Source organism: Chrysemys picta, chromosome 3 (assembly GCF_011386835.1).
Source record: "Chrysemys picta bellii isolate R12L10 chromosome 3, ASM1138683v2, whole genome shotgun sequence".
Classification (NCBI taxonomy): domain Eukaryota; kingdom Metazoa; phylum Chordata; order Testudines; family Emydidae; genus Chrysemys; species Chrysemys picta.
Window position 1 is genome coordinate 86,030,104 of NC_088793.1, and position 17,212 is coordinate 86,047,315.

The 17,212-nt window shown below is 45.8% G+C and overlaps 1 protein-coding gene across 9 annotated transcripts in view; it reads right to left on the reverse strand.

Annotated features, from left to right (window-relative positions):
- Positions 1–8,683, reverse strand: part of CDK19 (cyclin dependent kinase 19) — a 227,426-nt gene extending 218,743 nt beyond the window's left edge. For 2 of the 9 annotated variants that reach the window (XM_042857691.2, XM_065590241.1), the window contains exon 1: positions 7,698–7,775. In XM_042857691.2, the coding sequence (XP_042713625.1) occupies positions 7,698–7,760 (63 nt within the window). In that variant the 5' untranslated portion in view covers positions 7,761–7,775. The other 7 variants (XM_065590247.1, XM_065590242.1, XM_065590243.1 and 4 more) reach the window with 7 other exon arrangements.
- Between the last annotated feature and the right edge of the window lie 8,529 nt (positions 8,684–17,212).

Sequence of the window (17,212 nt, forward strand, 5' to 3'; positions counted from 1 at the left end):
TCTTTATAGAGTGCTTTAAGACCTTTTGTGTAAAAATGCCAAGTAAAGAGTAATTACTATTTGATAAAAACAAAATCACTATTATCTTTGCTAGAAGTTGTTCAAAGGCAGTTAATGAACAACCAAGCAAAGTACTTCAGAATGTGCAACATCATCACAGCTTCGGAGAGAGCAAGCCAGTTCAAGACACTGGGTTTGGGTAAAGGTGATCAGAACTGACCATGATTAGAAAGATTACATTTACTTGAAATCCTCAGCATCAGTTTCAGCTTTTGTAGTTGTTACTTCTACTACAAAGCTAAAAACGACATGGACTGTGTCTATTTGATTTGTGAATCCCATTGCTCCTCCTATTGTCCTGACTGGCCCAAGGATTAACAACAGTATCTTTCTAGGACAAGAGTGGGCAAGCTATGGCCTCCGGATCCGGCCCACTAGCCGTTTTAATCTGGCCCTCGAGCTCCTGCTGGAGAGCAGGATTTGGAGCTTGCCCTGCTCCGGCACTCCAGCCAGGAGCAGGGTCAGGGCCGCTCCACGCAGCTCCCGGAAGCAGCAGCATGTCCCCCCTCTGGCTCCTACGCATAGGGGCAGCCACGGGGCTCCGCTCCGCATGCTGCCCCCGCCCCATGTTACGCCCCCACAGCTCCCATGGGCTGGGAAACATGGCCAATGGGAGCTGCAGGGGCAGTGCCTGCGGATGGGGCAGTGCACAGCAGAGCTGCCTGGACGTGCCTCCGCATAGGAGCCAGAGAGGGGACATGCTCTTGCTTCCGGGAGCTGCTTGAGATAAGCACCACTCAGAGCCTGAACCCCTGAGCCACCCCCCGTGCTCCAACTCCCTGCCCCAGCCCAGACCCCCCCCCCCCCGCCTCCAAACCCCTTGGTCCCAGCCCGGAGCACACTCCTGCACCCCAATCCCCTCATCCCCAGGCCCACCCCAGAACCTGCACCCCCAGCCGGAGCCCTCACCACACACCCCAGCCCGGCGCCCATTCCTGTACCCTGAACTCCTCATTTCTGGCCCCACCCTAGAGTCCGCACCTACAGCCAGAGCCCACACCTCCTCCCGCACCCCAACCTCAATTTCATGAGTATTCATGGCCCACCATACTATTTCCAGGTCCGGCTCCAGGCACCAGCTTAACAAACAGGTGCTTGGGGCGGCCAAGGGAGGGGGTGGCACCTGCAGCAATTCGGGGGTGGCAGGTCCCTCATTCCCTCTAGGAGCGAAGGACCTGCCGCTGAACTGCCGCCACCGATCGCAGCTTTCCCCCCCCCCCCCCCCAATTGCCACCGCCAATCGCGGCTTTTTTTTTTTTTTTTGCTTGGGGCGGCAGAAATGCTGGAGCCGGCCCTGACTATTTCTATACCCAGATGTGGCTCTTGAGCCAAAAAGTTTGCCCACCCCTGTTCTAGGTGATAGGTTTGACCATACAAAGGGAGCTAGATAGACAAACCACATGAAAGGAATAGACGCACTCTATATTTACCCACACTTACAGAGGCTAGAGACTGATCTTTCTTGAAGTGTAAAAGAAAAGTCTTTTCTTTTATGAAGCTCACAACAGTTAAGCACACCACTGTTGCTCACAGTCTCATCAAGACATTGCAAGGAATTTAACAAGAAAATGGAAGCAAAAATCAATGCAAGACAAAGTGTACTAGTCACACTTTTGTAGGTGTGATTGGGAAGTATTCTCCAAATATATTCTATTTCTTATTGGACAAATGTGAAAAAGCCATTTTAAACTGGGTCTCTCAACTGCAGCACAAATTAATAAGCATTTGGGAAGAGATGTCTTCATGGAGAAAAGGAATTGTTAAGGGGTCAAAATTAGAAGAAAGTGATGGTGTCACAGCGGAGCTCTAGCCAAACCCCCAATTACTGGATGTTTCCATTAATGTGATTGGAAAATTAAAGTTAATATTGACATTTAAATTGTAATAATCAGATTTCAGATCTATCCACATCTGTATTATCCTTCTGAGCTATCAGTTCACTTTGTGTGCAGACTTTGAAAGAATGTACTGCATCACGTCAGATAAAGATGGTTGCCTTCACAGCCTAAGAGACTTCAGCACCTACATTTGGAAAATTTTGGCTTAACTTTAGGCAACTAATAAGTGACATGTTTTTTCTAAAGGTGCTGAGGGCCACACAAATCCTACTGAAATAAATGGGAATTGCTGGTGCTCTACACCTTTAAAAATGAGCTCATTTTCATTAAATACATATTTAGGCACCTATGTTTAATGATTTTAGCCCTATTTTTTTCTATTAAAGCTTAACTTCCCCAGAAAATGATTAGGTCACTAGAGACATGCCACCACATACTGAAGAAGTCAAATGCAGTCAACGCCCTGTCTAGAATCTTTTCATGTCCCAGTAGATCAAAATCAGAGCAATGCAGCCACTTTTACAAGCGCTTTATGGAACAGCTTACCAAGTGCCATATAACATCTTACTGTTTCAAAAATTTGGTTTATAAATTTCATGAAACATGAAGTGACAAACCCTGTGTAGAACGTTTGCAGAGCTACGGAGTATTGAATATGTTCAGCCTCTTGAGCAGTGCTGGGCAACCTGTGGCCCATCAGGGTAATCTGCTGGCAGGCCGCGAGACAGTGTTTACATTGACCATCTGCAGGCACGGCCGCTCGCCGCTCCCAGTGGCCGCAGTTTGCCGTTCCCGGCCAATGGGAGCTGCAGGAAGCAGTGAATGCTCCAGGGCTGGAACACCCATAGAAAAAATAGTGGGTGCTCAGCACCCACCACCCACCCGCCAATCAGGGGGGAAGGAAGCAGAGTGGGGCTGGAAGAGGCCGAGCAAGGTTGGGGCCATGGGGGAAGGGGCAGAGTAGGGGCGGGGCCTCAGGCGGAGTACCCAGGCGAAAAGGAGAAAGTCGGCACTATATCCGGCAATAAATCATACCATGCAGGTTGTCCTTATTTCCGTCATCATTTATTTGGAGGGCTGCTGTCAATCCTCCCCCTTTCTAACCAGGTCCCAGCAGGCATTGCTGGGATGCTGCCACGCTCCGTTTGTCTGAGGCTTAGGGGAGGGGCTGGGAAAAAAAGTGAGGATTGTTTCCCCACTGTACCAGTGCGAGTCTATATCCCTATGTTCACCCTTTTTACAAGGCTATGATAAATTTTCTACAAAGTATGCCTTGTAAGGTATCATTTGAAAACTCATGATTTGCTATCGTTATTGTTTTAGTAAAATGTGTGACAACATTGTATGTACACTTATAAGATACTACTGTATAACATTACTGGGACATGTTCCAAGTTTAGAAAAGCAGGAACAAACCAGTTCCTCAAAGACAAAAGGCAAACTGACGCCTCTGTCAGGGATCAACAAAATCAAATGAATTATCACCTGGTTAAGTGACCATTCTTTGCCAGGAAAAAGGGTGTGAGAGAGAAATCTACATTTTGGCAAAGAAACAGCTGGATGTTTCTGTCCCCCCAGACCTTCTGTCTCCTGAGCCTCATCTCAAAAAGTATAAATAATGGAGAACTGATGCCCCAAATCATCTCTCCCTTCATCTCTACTCATGGCATCGACAACACTTGAAGGACAAAGGAAACATCACTGGACAAGGGAGGGATCCTGGCAGAAAGGAATTCAACCAGTAAGACTGCTAGAACATGTACTGAGAGATTTTTGCTTTGAATGCACTTAGCTTGTTAGATTAGGCATTAGTTGAGTTTTACTTTTTATTTCTTTGTAACCAATTCTGACTTTTATGCCTCTTTGCTTGTAATCACTTAAAATCTACCTTCTTATATTTAATAAACTTGTTTCATTGTTTTATCTAAACCAGTGTGCTTGGACTGAAGTGTTTGGGAAACTCCATTTAAAATGTCGGAGAAATAACAGGATTTATGCATATCATTTTCTATTTAAAAAAATGATAGACTTTATAGGAGCTTGTATTGTCCAGGAGAGGGCTCAGCAGTATACGATACACATTTCTGGGGGAAGTCTGGGTCTGCAAATTTGCAGGTGTTCTTTTACAGTGTAATTCAAGAGTGGCTGGCTATAGCACCCTTGCAGTATAGCTGGAAGTAATCTGCATGCTGAAGCGATAGTGAGATCAGGCCAGGAGCAGTCACTGTCCCAGCACCCCAGGTTGGAGAACTGAGGGAACACAGCTGTTCAACAGTCCAGATTGTACCCTGGGGATTCTCACACCCAGATGATAAGAGTCCGAAGCCCCTTTCCCCCAACTTCCTTAGGGGATGCCTCCCACAAAAATCTGTTCCAACTCCTGTTTACCCTTGAACCATCTTTCTTCTGTAATGAGTATGGGCACAGGACACCTGCTGCTGGTCTGAGATAGAAAACGTTCCTTTTGCAGTACACAGAATATAAATCCCACACCACCCAAGGCACATATAAGGCTAGGTTTCCACATACCTGGATCCGCCCCTTCCCTTTGCACCATCCACTTTGTTCAGTGGAGTTCCCCTTCCCCCTCCTCACAATTCCTTAAGGAGACCCCTCCTTCTGTGGCCAGACAAGAGGACTCTACATCTAGTTGCAGTGAGTACATTCTTTCTATGAAGATATTTTCGCTAGTTTTGTCCATACATCAGTCACTCCAGCACCTTAGTCCTTTTGGTTGCTCTTCAAATTACTTTTGATCATCTGCTGACATCTCTAGTACTGAGGTACCTTAAAACTATACAACACATTCCTGTTGTGAACTCACTGACCAGTACCATACAGAAAGGGTTAACAATCACCTCCATGCTTCATGAAGTGAAGCTTCTGGATATGCAGCCCAGAAGTGATATTGGCATTTCTAGCATCAGATTACTGTCCACTATCACCTTTAAGTCCTTTTCATCATCACCTCTTTCCAGTTCCTCTTTCTCGTGTCCAGTGTAGTTTTTGGATCATTTCTCACACAGATGTATTAGCTACCATTGTTCCAAGTTCAGTCTCATTTTATTTCCTGCCAACATTTCTAACATTTTAATGGCTTTAGGTACAAGTCCCTTATAATCCTTCCAACACCCCCTTAAAGTACATGAGCAATATCCCCATTTTACAAATGGAAAAACGGAAGGTGTGCCATCAACTTTTAAGTTTAAGACAGAAAAATTATACTTTGGGGGAGTGGGAAAACCAATTCTTATAAGTAACTCCAAGGATTACTATAACAAAGATTTTTTCAGTTTATGTGATATGTTTCACAGCACTGAGTATAGTCATTTTAACGATTATTTCTTATTGTTTCCAAAGATCTTTCACGCAGTAACAAGGATGAGAAGAGCCATAAAAAAGGAAAATGTAATTGTAAAATCACCAAAATTATCAGGGGAGCTCAGGGTCACTTGGAGTACCTGGAACTCCTTTAAATTCTCTTTTTGAAGTTAACTAGACTTTATGCTGAAGGCTACAGCAGTCAGCTTTGGAGCTGGAATCAGATTTCCTGACTCCCAGTCCTGTACTTGGACCAGTCCTCTGTCTCTCAACTACTAGTCTAGCCTCAGTATTATACCCTACTAACTTAGACCATGTCTACACTACCACTTATGTTGGCAAAACTTATGCCGCTCCGCTCAGGGGTGTGAACAAAACACAGCTCTATGTCAATAGGAGAGCTTCTCCCACTGACATACCTACCGCTGCTCGCTGGAGGTGGTTTGATTATGTCGACAGAAGACCTCTCTCCTGTCGGCACAAAGCGGTTACACGAGAGATCTTACAGTGGCGCAGCTGCATTAGTGCCACTGTAAGCTCTGTACTGTAGATGTAGCCTTAATGTGTCTTGCAAATTTAATTACTCTAATACGCAATTTACTTGTACCAGGAGATCACAGAGGAATGTGTTTAAACTGAACCCAATACTGACTGCCCTCTGCAGCACTGCATTGGACAGAATTCTAACCACTGTTCACAATCATTCCTTTGTATAGCAATAATGAAATTTAAATGATAATAAGTTTGTATTTTTAACATCCTGTTGCTTTTCCAAAACTCCATTTCACTATACTGATGGAAGTCTACATAGATTTAGTCTGTGGAAAGAGAAGAACTTACAAGTGTCTTTAAAAACTGAATATGTACAGAGCAGCTCTGTAAATGCACCCTTAAGGACTACATAATAGTTCTGTTAAAAAAAAAAAAAAAAACCCACTGAACACTATCCTATGTTCCTATAGGTCTGACTGATTTGAATAAGAGGTGTTTAGAATTTTTATTTTCTCCAGTAAATATACATGCTGTCTGAAGTACAGATCAACATTTGATTTTTTTAAACCTTAGATATAGTTAAGTTTTAATCATAGAATTGCAATACAATTAAATGAAATGAGACAAGCAAGGAATAGTAACAGCTGGCTAGGGCACTACCATCCCACCTGTGCAGCATCATAGGAAGGAGAGCAGCACATCTGGGCCTAGCTATCAGCTACTATGAAGTCATACACATCTAACAATTACCAGACTTATTAAAAACTACAGTACAGTTCTACACAGTAGAGACTGGAAAAGCAGAAGCAAGCACAGCAGGTCATTCTTTTGGATTTTAAAAATAATTTTGATGAACTCTGGAGGTGCCAATGCTTCAGGTAGCACACAATACCCCTAGAGGATTTTCCATACTTAAAAACCCTCACACATTTAGTAGATGTACTGAATTATCTCACTAGGACAACAAGAAAACCTAACTTTTTAGCACCACCTCACTCATTTTTTACTAGACTGTGCTATTAAATGTATCACAAAATGCATAAGGGACACTAACCACCACCAAATTACTGAGCAGCTAACAAATTTCACAGCCTTAATAATTCTGGGGTTGGGGATGAAAACGTTTATTCAAAAACAAAATAGGATATTTGAAGCAACACTTGAGGGAGACCTCCACTAAGAACACATTGGGCTAGCATCAATATACTCAGAATACTCTTTAATTTGGTTTTATTTATGTGGAAGGAGGTTGTTTGTTAGTTTTGTCTATTTTTGCTAAAACACTCAGGGCCTACTTGTGGCCCTGAACGTAAATGCTTAATTAGCACATTTATGAGCTATATGAAGCCCGGATGTACCAGTCAGTGGAGTTGCACCTGCAGCTCCCCACCACCACCACCACACAAAGTCATGTTTTGTAAATACATTTTTTGAAAGCTGGATTTTCTACTTTAGTACAAAGTTTACAAAACTTTTTCCAAGAGTTAGGTTCTTTAGCCTATTTTTTCCTTTGCCTCACCATTCCTCATGACTTCAAGTGAAATAGTAAAGTTACTGGGTGGAGCATAGGGAGGAAAATTGCTGGTGCCCATCTTTTGCAGGGAGAAAGGGCCACTGAGACACACACACACTTTACCACCAAGGCTACCACAGGTCATCCTCAAACCCTTACCCCAAACCCTGACTCTCCCTCCTACCACCCCCCACACACATGCACAAGGGATGTCCCCAATCTCCCCCCAACACACACACTCCCCACTTTCACCCCAGGGCTGCCCCCCCCCCACAATCAAACCCCACCTTCATCCCAGGACTATCCTCTCCCTTCTTCCCTCCCACTGCCCACCACCTTCACACCCTGGCTCTCTCCCTCCCACTGCCCCCCACACACAACCAACCTCACCTTCACACCCCGCTTGTCGTACCTCCCCTACACACACACAAACACTGAGTCATCGCCAGCTCCCCCATCGCACCCGGACTCACCCCACAACTGCCCCTTCCCCCCAAGCCGCGCTCCCCGGCGTATGTTGGGGGATTTCTGGGCATTCCCACTGGCAGGGGGCGCGGCAGCCAGCGCCGCCCAGCCCCGCTGTCACCGCCAACCCCTGGCCCCAGGGGCCACAGACAACCACAGCCTCCCCCGCGGCGCGAAGCTGCAGGGTCGAGATGGTGCCCCAGGAGCCTGCGGCCGGGCATCAGGGTCGCGGGGGAACACACGCAAGGACTCACGGCACCGCTGCCGCCCCCGGCTCCCCATCGCCCCAGGAGAGCCAGGGGACCGAGCCAGGAGCGCCCGCCCCGTACCAGCGCCACCTCCCCTCTTACCCGTCCTTGCGCCGCGCTTTGTAGACGTGCCCGTAGGTGCCTCTCCCCACTTTGCAGCCCTCGTACTCGAACAGATCCTCCACCCGCTCGCGCTCGGCCGCCAGCTTGGATTTGAACTCGTAGTCCATGGCTCACCCATGGGGGAGGGGGGGCGCGGCGGGATCAGCGCCCCCAGCGCCGGGAACCCCCTCCCTGCACCAGTTCCTTGTTTTGGGTTGCGGTGTGGTTTTTTGTGTTTTGTTTTGTTTTGGTTTTTTTGGTCCCCTCCGCCGCCACCCGCTTCAACTGGGGCGACTCAGCGTCGCGCGGGGCATTCTGGGACTGGTAGTGCAGCTGGCGGCGTGGGTCCAAGGGCCCCCGCCGGCAGGCAGCGGCATGCGAACTACATTTCCCAGCATGCCCTGTAACACCCAGTTCTTGTCAGCGCCTGCGCTCCCTGAGCTGCTGAGCGTTTCAGCGGGCGCTGGGAAGTTGCTGACTCTTCACTTTGCCCGACTGAGGCGGGAGCAGCGGCTATATGGGGTGGGGGGTCGTAGGGAGACCGTGCGCCATACCTGCGCCGCAGCTGCCGCCTCAGCCCTTCGGCTATGGGGGGGAGGAGAGGGACGCTGGTGTGCCTGGAACTTGTTTATTTCTTGAGCTGCCACTCAAGCGGTGGCCCCGCCCTCCCCTTCACTGTTCTTCCCGATTGGCCAAGGCTAATCCCTCCCAGTCGCTCCTGGGCCACGGGCGTAGCCGGGAGTGGCTGTCCTGCTCGTCAGTCAGCGGCCCTGGCGCGCTCTGTTGGGGCGGAGCTGTCTATGGAAAAGAGCGGTTGGAGGCTGGGGCAGCGCGGAGCGGGATCTGCTTTCAGTGTTGCGCTGCCGCCCACGGCTCGGCGACGTGCCCCGCAAGGTGGCGTTGCCTTGAGGGGGCCGGTGACGGCTCGGAGCGGCCGGGGAAGGGGTGGAGCTGGGGGTGCAGCTGTCCCTTCCTCGAGGGGTCAGAGGCGGAGAGCGCTGCCCCTCCCTGGGTACACCCTCCCCCCCGCACGCCCCTTTGCTTCACAGCGAGGGGATCTGTCACCCTCGGCCCCCAATAAGGTGCGGGCAGAAGAGGGTAGTGCTTTGGTTTCCTTCCCTACCAGACCAAGAGGGCAAGAGATCTGAAGGTGTCCACTTAAATCCTGCATTGCACTCTGATATTGCGCTAGGGCAGGACCATGGCTTCAGGGAGTGTTGCAAAACCAAAGGTTTGCCCAGAACTCGTTGCACAGAGGTGAACCTATATTGCCGGCCAGCCCATGGCGGTGGGAGTGAGACACCATGCGCACTTCTGACTCACCATCGCCCTGACAACATCCCCAGGAGGCTACTGCACTGTAAATGGAAACATCTAGTCACAAATCAGTCTTAAGCATGATTATCAAGAGAAGGGTTACATCCTTCTGCCCTAGGCTTGGTGTACATTTAAGTTGCGTTGGAATAGCTACTTCAGTTAGGGGTGTGAAAAAAATACACCCCTGATAGCCATAGCTATGCTGACAAAACCCCCAGTGTAGGCACAACTATGTTGACAGAAGATGGTGTCTGTCGAAATAACCAGTGTCATTCAGGGAGGTGGTGTTCCTACAACAAATCTGTTGTTATAAACTGCATCTACACAACAGAGCTGCGCTGGCATAGTTATACCTAGGGCCCTACCAAATTCTCAGCTGTGAAAAATCCATCACAGACCGTGAAATCTGGTCTTTTGTGTGCTTTTACCCTATACAATAAAGATTCCACATGGGGAGACAAGTGTTTTTCAAACTGGGAGTCCTGACCCAAAAGCCAGTTGCAGGGGGGTTGTAAGGTTATTGTAGGAGGGTCATGGTATTGCCACCCTTACTTCTGAACTGCCTTCAAAGCTGGGTGGCTGGAGAGCCGTGGCTGCTGGCTGGGTACCCAGCTCTGAAGGCAGCAGCACAGAAGTAAGGGTAGCAATACCATACATGCCATCCTTACTTTTGCACTGCTGCTGGCAGTGGCACTACCTTCTGAGCTGGGCTTCTGGACAGCAGCTGCTGATCTCCGGCCACCAGCTCGGACAGCAATGCCACCGCCAGCAACAGCGCAGAAATAAGGGTCGCAATACCATGATCCCCCTACAATAAATTTGTGACCCCACTCCCACTACTCCTTTTTGCGTCAGGATCTCTACAATAACAACACCTTGAAATTTCAGATTTAAATATCTGAAATAATGAAATTTATTATTTTTAAAATCCTATGACGGTGAAATTGACCAAAATGCACCGTGAATTTGGTAGGGCACCAGTTATACTGATACAGGCTCCATAAGGTATACATATTCTCAATTCCCATTTCTATTTTGAAATTGATATTTACTATAAATTTATCATTTAAGGCTGAAACTAGGGATGGTTTGAAGTGTTCTGAACTGGGTAAGGTTTACCCTAGGTTTTAGGTTGAATCTGGGTCCAACAGCACCACCACGTCTCAAGCTGTTCTCAGAAGATTAGTGGTATATGGGCACATTTAAACATTTTTTTTAAAAGGAGACCCCATTTTGGCTTTATTTTTTATCTGAAAATCAGTGCCATAAGGACTTCGCTCTGTCAACAATGTCAGCCTCTATCATCAATTCTCCCATTATGCATGGAAAAAACTCCCCATCAAATCCATAAAGCTACCACCTCATCCTCAATTCACTTCTGCCTTGACACCTACAAAACACTGACAATTAGGTGATGTGGGCTAGGCACGGCCAGTGGTTAACTCAGACTATTGGCTAATATGCAAAACATGCTTGTTTTACTTTTACCTTGTCATCCCAGAAATATCCTTTGTTCAATTAATCTACTTGTTGCTGCTTATAATAAACAAAGACTGAGTTCATTGGGCAGGGACTGTTTTCTTATTACTCATGTAGCAAGATATGGACCCAAGTCTTGATGTGAGCTTTTTGGTGCTTTTGTAATGTCAATGAATTCTAAACAATGTGAAAATGTAACTTCATACCCAGGCCAATATCAGTCCTTAATATATTGGGCCTACAGAGGAGTCCTCTAGCAGACATCATGAAGACTAAGTGTTGAAGTTCTAGAGAGTAAATTACTTTGAGCTCTCAAATATTTTAAATACTTTATTAATTTTTGAAATGTTGTTCTGCTTATTTTAAAGCTTCTTTCCCTTGTTTGGAGGCCTCCATGACTTAGTATTTGGGGCTGAGGTAAGTAGAAGAAATTTGACTTAATTGGAACCTTTAAGTCAAATTTTGTATAGTGGTTAGTGTTTGGATTCAAATCCTGCATCTGATTGGTATAGCCAGAAAATCATAAAGGGCTATAAAAGTCATGACAAGAAGCTTGTATCTGAAGTGGCAAAGGGGGACCATAATTATTCTAACATGATAATTTTTTTTTTTAGAAAGGTACGTGAGTCAGCTTTCCTTCTGCCATAGCTCCAAGTACTTGTGAATCAGAATTATCTGATAGCCTGCCTTCTCACTATGCAAGCTTCTCTAATGGTGGATGCTGTCCTAAGCAGGGATTTATTTGCAGATACTGGTAAATGAAAATTCATAAGGCCTGATCTTGAGCTGTTACATTGCTATTTTGCCCAATGAGAGGTATCAATCCAATGTTAACCAATATAATTAAATAAAATTACATACTTCAGAAGTGTTAATAAAAATAAAACCATTACAGAGTTATCCTCTGTGGTCAAAATAATGCTTCAGTATTTCCCATTTCTCACATTTTCCCCCCATCCTAAACTTCTGTCATCTTCCTAACAAGAAGACAGCAACTCCAACTTCTCCACCATAATTTATCTCCCATCTGAAATCCCAGCTGTCTTCTTTATCATCTTTGTTTCCCTTTCCAAACACTCCCCACCTCCTCCTGCCCCCACTTTTCTCTGACAGTATTTCACCAGTTTCTTCTGAGAAAAATTGACAAGAATGCAACAAGACCTTCACCTTTTTCTCACCTTTCCTTCCCCTCCTACAATTCATTTTTCCCTGTCACTGATACAGAAGTTTGTCTGCTCGTAACCTCTAGCATTTTCATTGACCCCATCCCACCTCCTGATCTCTATTGCACCCACTCTCATCTCCTCCTTTATCCTTCTCCTTAACCTCTCGCTCTTCCCCGGTTCTCTCTCCTCATAATACAAGCATGCTTCAGTCTCTCCCATCTTAAATCATCCCACCCTTGACCCACTTTTCTCTCCAACTGACATCCCTCTCCCTTTTATCTGTTGCCTCATTAAATGTACTGTCTATAATAGCTGTCTGGAATTTCTCTCCAAATCCATCCTAGACCCTTTCCAATCTAGCCTCTACCCCTTGCACTCCAATGAAATGCCTCTCTAAAGCTTTTAAACTCAGAACCAGTACTCCATCTTCACTCACCTCAACCTATCAGCTGTCGTTGACACCACTTATGGTGCTCTTTTGATATCTTATTCTCCCTTGGCTTCCATGACTCAGTCCTCTCCTGGTCCTCCTCCTGCATCTCTAATCACTTCTTCAGCATGTTCTTCAGAGGATCCTCTTGACTCCCCACTCCAACATTCTGTCGGGGGGTGGGAGCAGAAGGCTTCACTCTTCACAAAAGAGAAGGATCCCCTTCTCTTTTCCCTCTATACCTTATGTCTGCATAAACTAATCTGCAAACAGAAATTCAACTCAGCTCTATGCTGAGAGCGCACAGATCCACTTCTTTTCTATACCTGTCTCTTTCTATCCAAACTGAAGCCTCAGCCTGTCTCTGACATTTCCTTGTGCATATGCAGCCATTAGGTTAAACTCAGCATGGCCAAAATAGAACTCCTAATCTTCCAATTCCTCTTTTCTCAGGGAATGTACAACACCTCCATCCTCCCTGTCTCTCAGGCCCAGAACATTCAACTTTGCATTCTTTCTAAATCCTTACATCATGGTTGTGTCAATCTAGGTCAAATCTTATGCAGAAAAAATTCTAAAATACTGCCTTTCCTATCCACCGACACAACTGAAACTCTCATTATCTCATTATTAAGGACCTCATTATCTCAGGCTATATCTAAGCTACAGTGGCACAGCCATGGGTGGTGCGTGCACCCTCCATTCAGGGAGGCTAGGCCCCTGCCCTGCCACTTCCACCCAAGGCCCCTCACCCCCTTCTGCCCCGCCTCCCTTCTGCCCCTCCCCCCTGCTCTCACCAGTCAGCCTGCTGGTGCAGCTCCGCACCCCAGCTGGCACCCAGACCAGAACCTGGTCTGGTCTGAACCTGGACTGGCCCACTGGCACTAAGAGCAGTCTGGAGGAGCCCCACAGGACTGTGGCAGGGAGTATTAGAGGAGGTTTCAGGAGGCTTAGCCTCCCCCTGCCTCCATTACCTGCCACCCATGGACACAGCTGCACTGATGCAGCTGTGCTGCTGTAGCGCTTTTGGTGAAGATGTTCTAAGTCAACAGGAGAGAGCTCTCCTGTAGGCTTAATAACTCCTGCCTCCATGAGAGGAGGTAGCTATGTTGGTGGGAGAAGCTCCCCTGATGACATAGCGCTTTCCACACCGGCGTTTAGGTTGATATAACTTACGTCACTCATGGGTGTGCATTATTCACACCCTGAGTGACGTAAATTAGACTGAAGTAATTTGCAGTGTAGACATAGCCTTAGTTATCACAATGTCCTTTTCTCTGGCCTTAACAAATGAGGGCTTGCCTTAGCTAAATCCATTCCAGATGCTGCTGCAAAGATCATTTCCCTAGCTTGTCATCCCTCTTTGCATCACTAGACTGGTTCCACATTCCTTGTTGCATCAAACAAATTAGTCTTCATTTTCAAGGCCCTCCTTGCATCTTAACTTCCTTCCACTCCCTTCAGGGAAAGAATTGATCGTATCTGCCAACCCTATGAAAGGAGGAATGATTTAAAATCTTTAATGTTGGAACAGAAATAAAATCACACCTTTGAAATACAGGTAATTAAATAGATGAGGCTAGAACCAGACAAGACTCAAACTTTTAAAGTGTAAGAGTTTTTAAAAGGTGAATTAAAATGTCTAAGAAAGTCAAGAAACTGTTTAAGACTCCAAATCATTAAGAAGCTAAGCGAAGACCTACTATATTTACTTGCAAATTTTTAATCAAAAATTCAGTTCTTAGCTGCCAAGACCTAAGATCTGGGTGCATTGTTTTCCCTGCAACAAAATCTTAAAGCAAGTGATCTCCTGGACTCTTGAAGAGACAGTATCTTTACCTCAGGTTCTGGTAGGTAAAAAGGCTCAATAATAACACTATATTTGAAATTTGTGAGCCTAATATACATGTATTCTGTTGAACTTGGATCATAAATCAATTTTTAAAAGCATTTCAGATCACCTACCGGCAGGAGCGCCGCCAGCTTTTTTGTCGCCCTAGGCAGCGGAAGGTCCCGCCCCCAAAATGCCGCCCCCAACAGAGGCGGTGGAAGGTCCCGCCCCCGAAATACCACCAATGACCGGGGTGGCCGAAGATCTGGCTGCCGCGGTCACTGCCCCCCAAATGTTAGCACCCTAGGCGACCGCCTAGGTCGCCTAATGGGTGGAGCCGGCCCTGCCTACTGGTAGTCTTAAGTAAAGCTGTAACTTTGAGTAGTACCCTACATGTAACAGGGCTGCTCTCTCAGGCAATAGCTCTACAATTGATAGGAAAGGCATTAACATTCCAGAGCTGGCTCAGTCTTTCTCTGGACCTTCACTTCTGTTCACTCAGAGGAATTCATCTTAGCCTGTCTGACTGGAGACAAGTTGATGAGGGCGGGGAAAAAGAAGAAAAGTTATCCATTTGGATGAATACAGATAGATTTAGGCAGCTAGAGATGAGCCACAAGGGACCCTCTTCTTTCCCCTTTTCTCCTAGAGGCACAAAGCAGTTTTACACAAGATGGAGAATCTCTGAGTGACAGCCAATGGGAATGGAGGGAAGACTGTTGAAGAATTGCCTTGTGTCCTAGGGCAATATTATTTCCAATGCTTTTTCATGCTAGGAATATGCTAGTAACACGCAGCTCTTAGAAGTTTCTCAGTTTTACTAAATTGGTATTTTCTCTATGCTTTCTGTCTCAACTGGGTCTATTTCCATGTTTTCTAAGCCAGTTAGAAGCGAAATGGCTTTAATATTTTTAAAATACCGTTCTTTTCTTTTTCCTTCTGTTGATGTATAAAGGTGGCCTAAAAGTCACACAAAACCTCCAGAGCATGCATTTTTTCTTCTTAATTCTTACCTCAGGAATTCATTTAGATCAGGAATGCCAAATTGGCTGACTCCAAGAATATTTGTTATACACTCTAACATCTTAACTGGAGATGCAAAGATGTTGCTTTGGAATAAATAATTCATTTTTAACAAAGTGTTAAGTCACAGAAGCTAAACACAAAAAGTATTAAACAGTCTTACTATAAACCCCTTTCTTTCTCAAAAAGAACAGGAGTACTTGTGGCACCTTAGAGACTAACAAATTTATTTAGTTAGTCTCTAAGGTGCCACAAGTACTCCTGTTCTTTTTGCGGATACAGACTAACACGGCTGCTACTCTGAAACCTTTCTTTCTCAGTTGCTCAGCTTTCATTCTCTTGGTGATTTCACTAATTCTTTATTCAGCATAGTTTTCCAAGGCAGACAAGACATGTATTTCTAAGACCAAAGCCGCCTTTGAAACATTTTTAGACCTTGTTTATGCAAAATGAGGGGGAAAGGACATAAGCCAAATCATTCCCCTTTGCAGGTTGCCTTTAGAATATGCTAACTTTTTCTTTGCAGTTTGCTCTAACTTCCTTCCTTCCCTTATTGTCTAGATAAATTTATCAAACGTTATACTCTGTTTCTATATAATTATCAGGGAAGAGCAAAAAGTTCTTATCTCTTCTTTAACCTTCCTTAACCCACAGTCTCCCACAAATGGAGGCTGCATGATCTCTGTTGCTTCACTCTTAGTTGGCTGATCCCTAACTGGAGCATTCATTTGCCTACTAGGTTCAGCAAGGGAGCAGTTTCTCTTCTGACTCTTAAAGGGCCAGAAGCAGCCTTTTCCCAACAACTTTGCTAAACCTAACAGGGCATTGCATTGGTTAGGATATAAAATACTTATTTTAAAAGTTTACTTCAGTTAGACTCAAAATGAGGCTGCCTTTTTTGAAGAGTAGAAAAAGATTCATCTCTTGCAGTTTAAGGAAGTATGGCGTATATAATGGAATCCACAGAGGGGGAAGAGGCCTCACAGGAGGAGGAGTTTATAAGAGGTCTCTGCAAGTGTATGTCTTCAAATAGAAGTGCTGCTAAAGCACATAGAGGTTCACTTAAGAAACTAAGTCATATAAACATATTGGAAATTTTTTCTGGGAGGTATAATAAATATATCTGGGGTCTTCATGGGTGCTTGCCTGAAAGTTTCAGGAGTCTCTGCAATGAGGTGGGGCATCATACCATAGGTTTTTTCAAGAGATTTTTTACTCTATTCCAGGTCCAGCACTTCAAGGCTTGGCAGTTCATAGCCCTGATGGTACCTATGGGCTTGTCCTGTCAGTTAAAAAAGTAAAAAATTGCTTGAGCCCCATCATCTAATTGCTGGAGCATCGTCACCTCTTTCATTACAAATTAAACACTGTCCATACTTACATCAGCTGCAAAATCTGAAAGGGGAGTACAGCAGAATCAAGTGGCATAAGTTCAGATGTCTTAGGGTATGTCTACACTACGAAATTAGGTCAAATTTAAAGAAGCCGGTTTTATAAATATCGGTTTTATACAGTCGATTGTGTGTGTCCCCACATAAAATGCTCTAAGTGCATGAAGCCGGTGGACCGCGTCCACAGTACTGAGGCTAGTGTCGACTTCCGGAGCGTTGCACTGTGGGTATCTGTCCCACAGTTCCCGCAGTCTCCACCGCCCATTGGCATTCTGGGTTGAGATCCCAATGCCTGATGATGCAAAACAGTGTCGCGGGGGGTTCTGGGTACATGCCGTCAGGCCCCTCCCCCTCCGTCAGAGCAACGGCACACAATCAATTCGTGCCTTTTTACCTGGGTTACCTGTGCAGACAGCAAGCATGGAGCCTGCTCAGCTCAGCTCACCGTCACCATATGTCATCTGGGTGCCGGCAGACGTGGCACTGCATTGCTACACAGCAGCAGCTAATTGCCTTTTGGCAGTAGATGGTGCAGT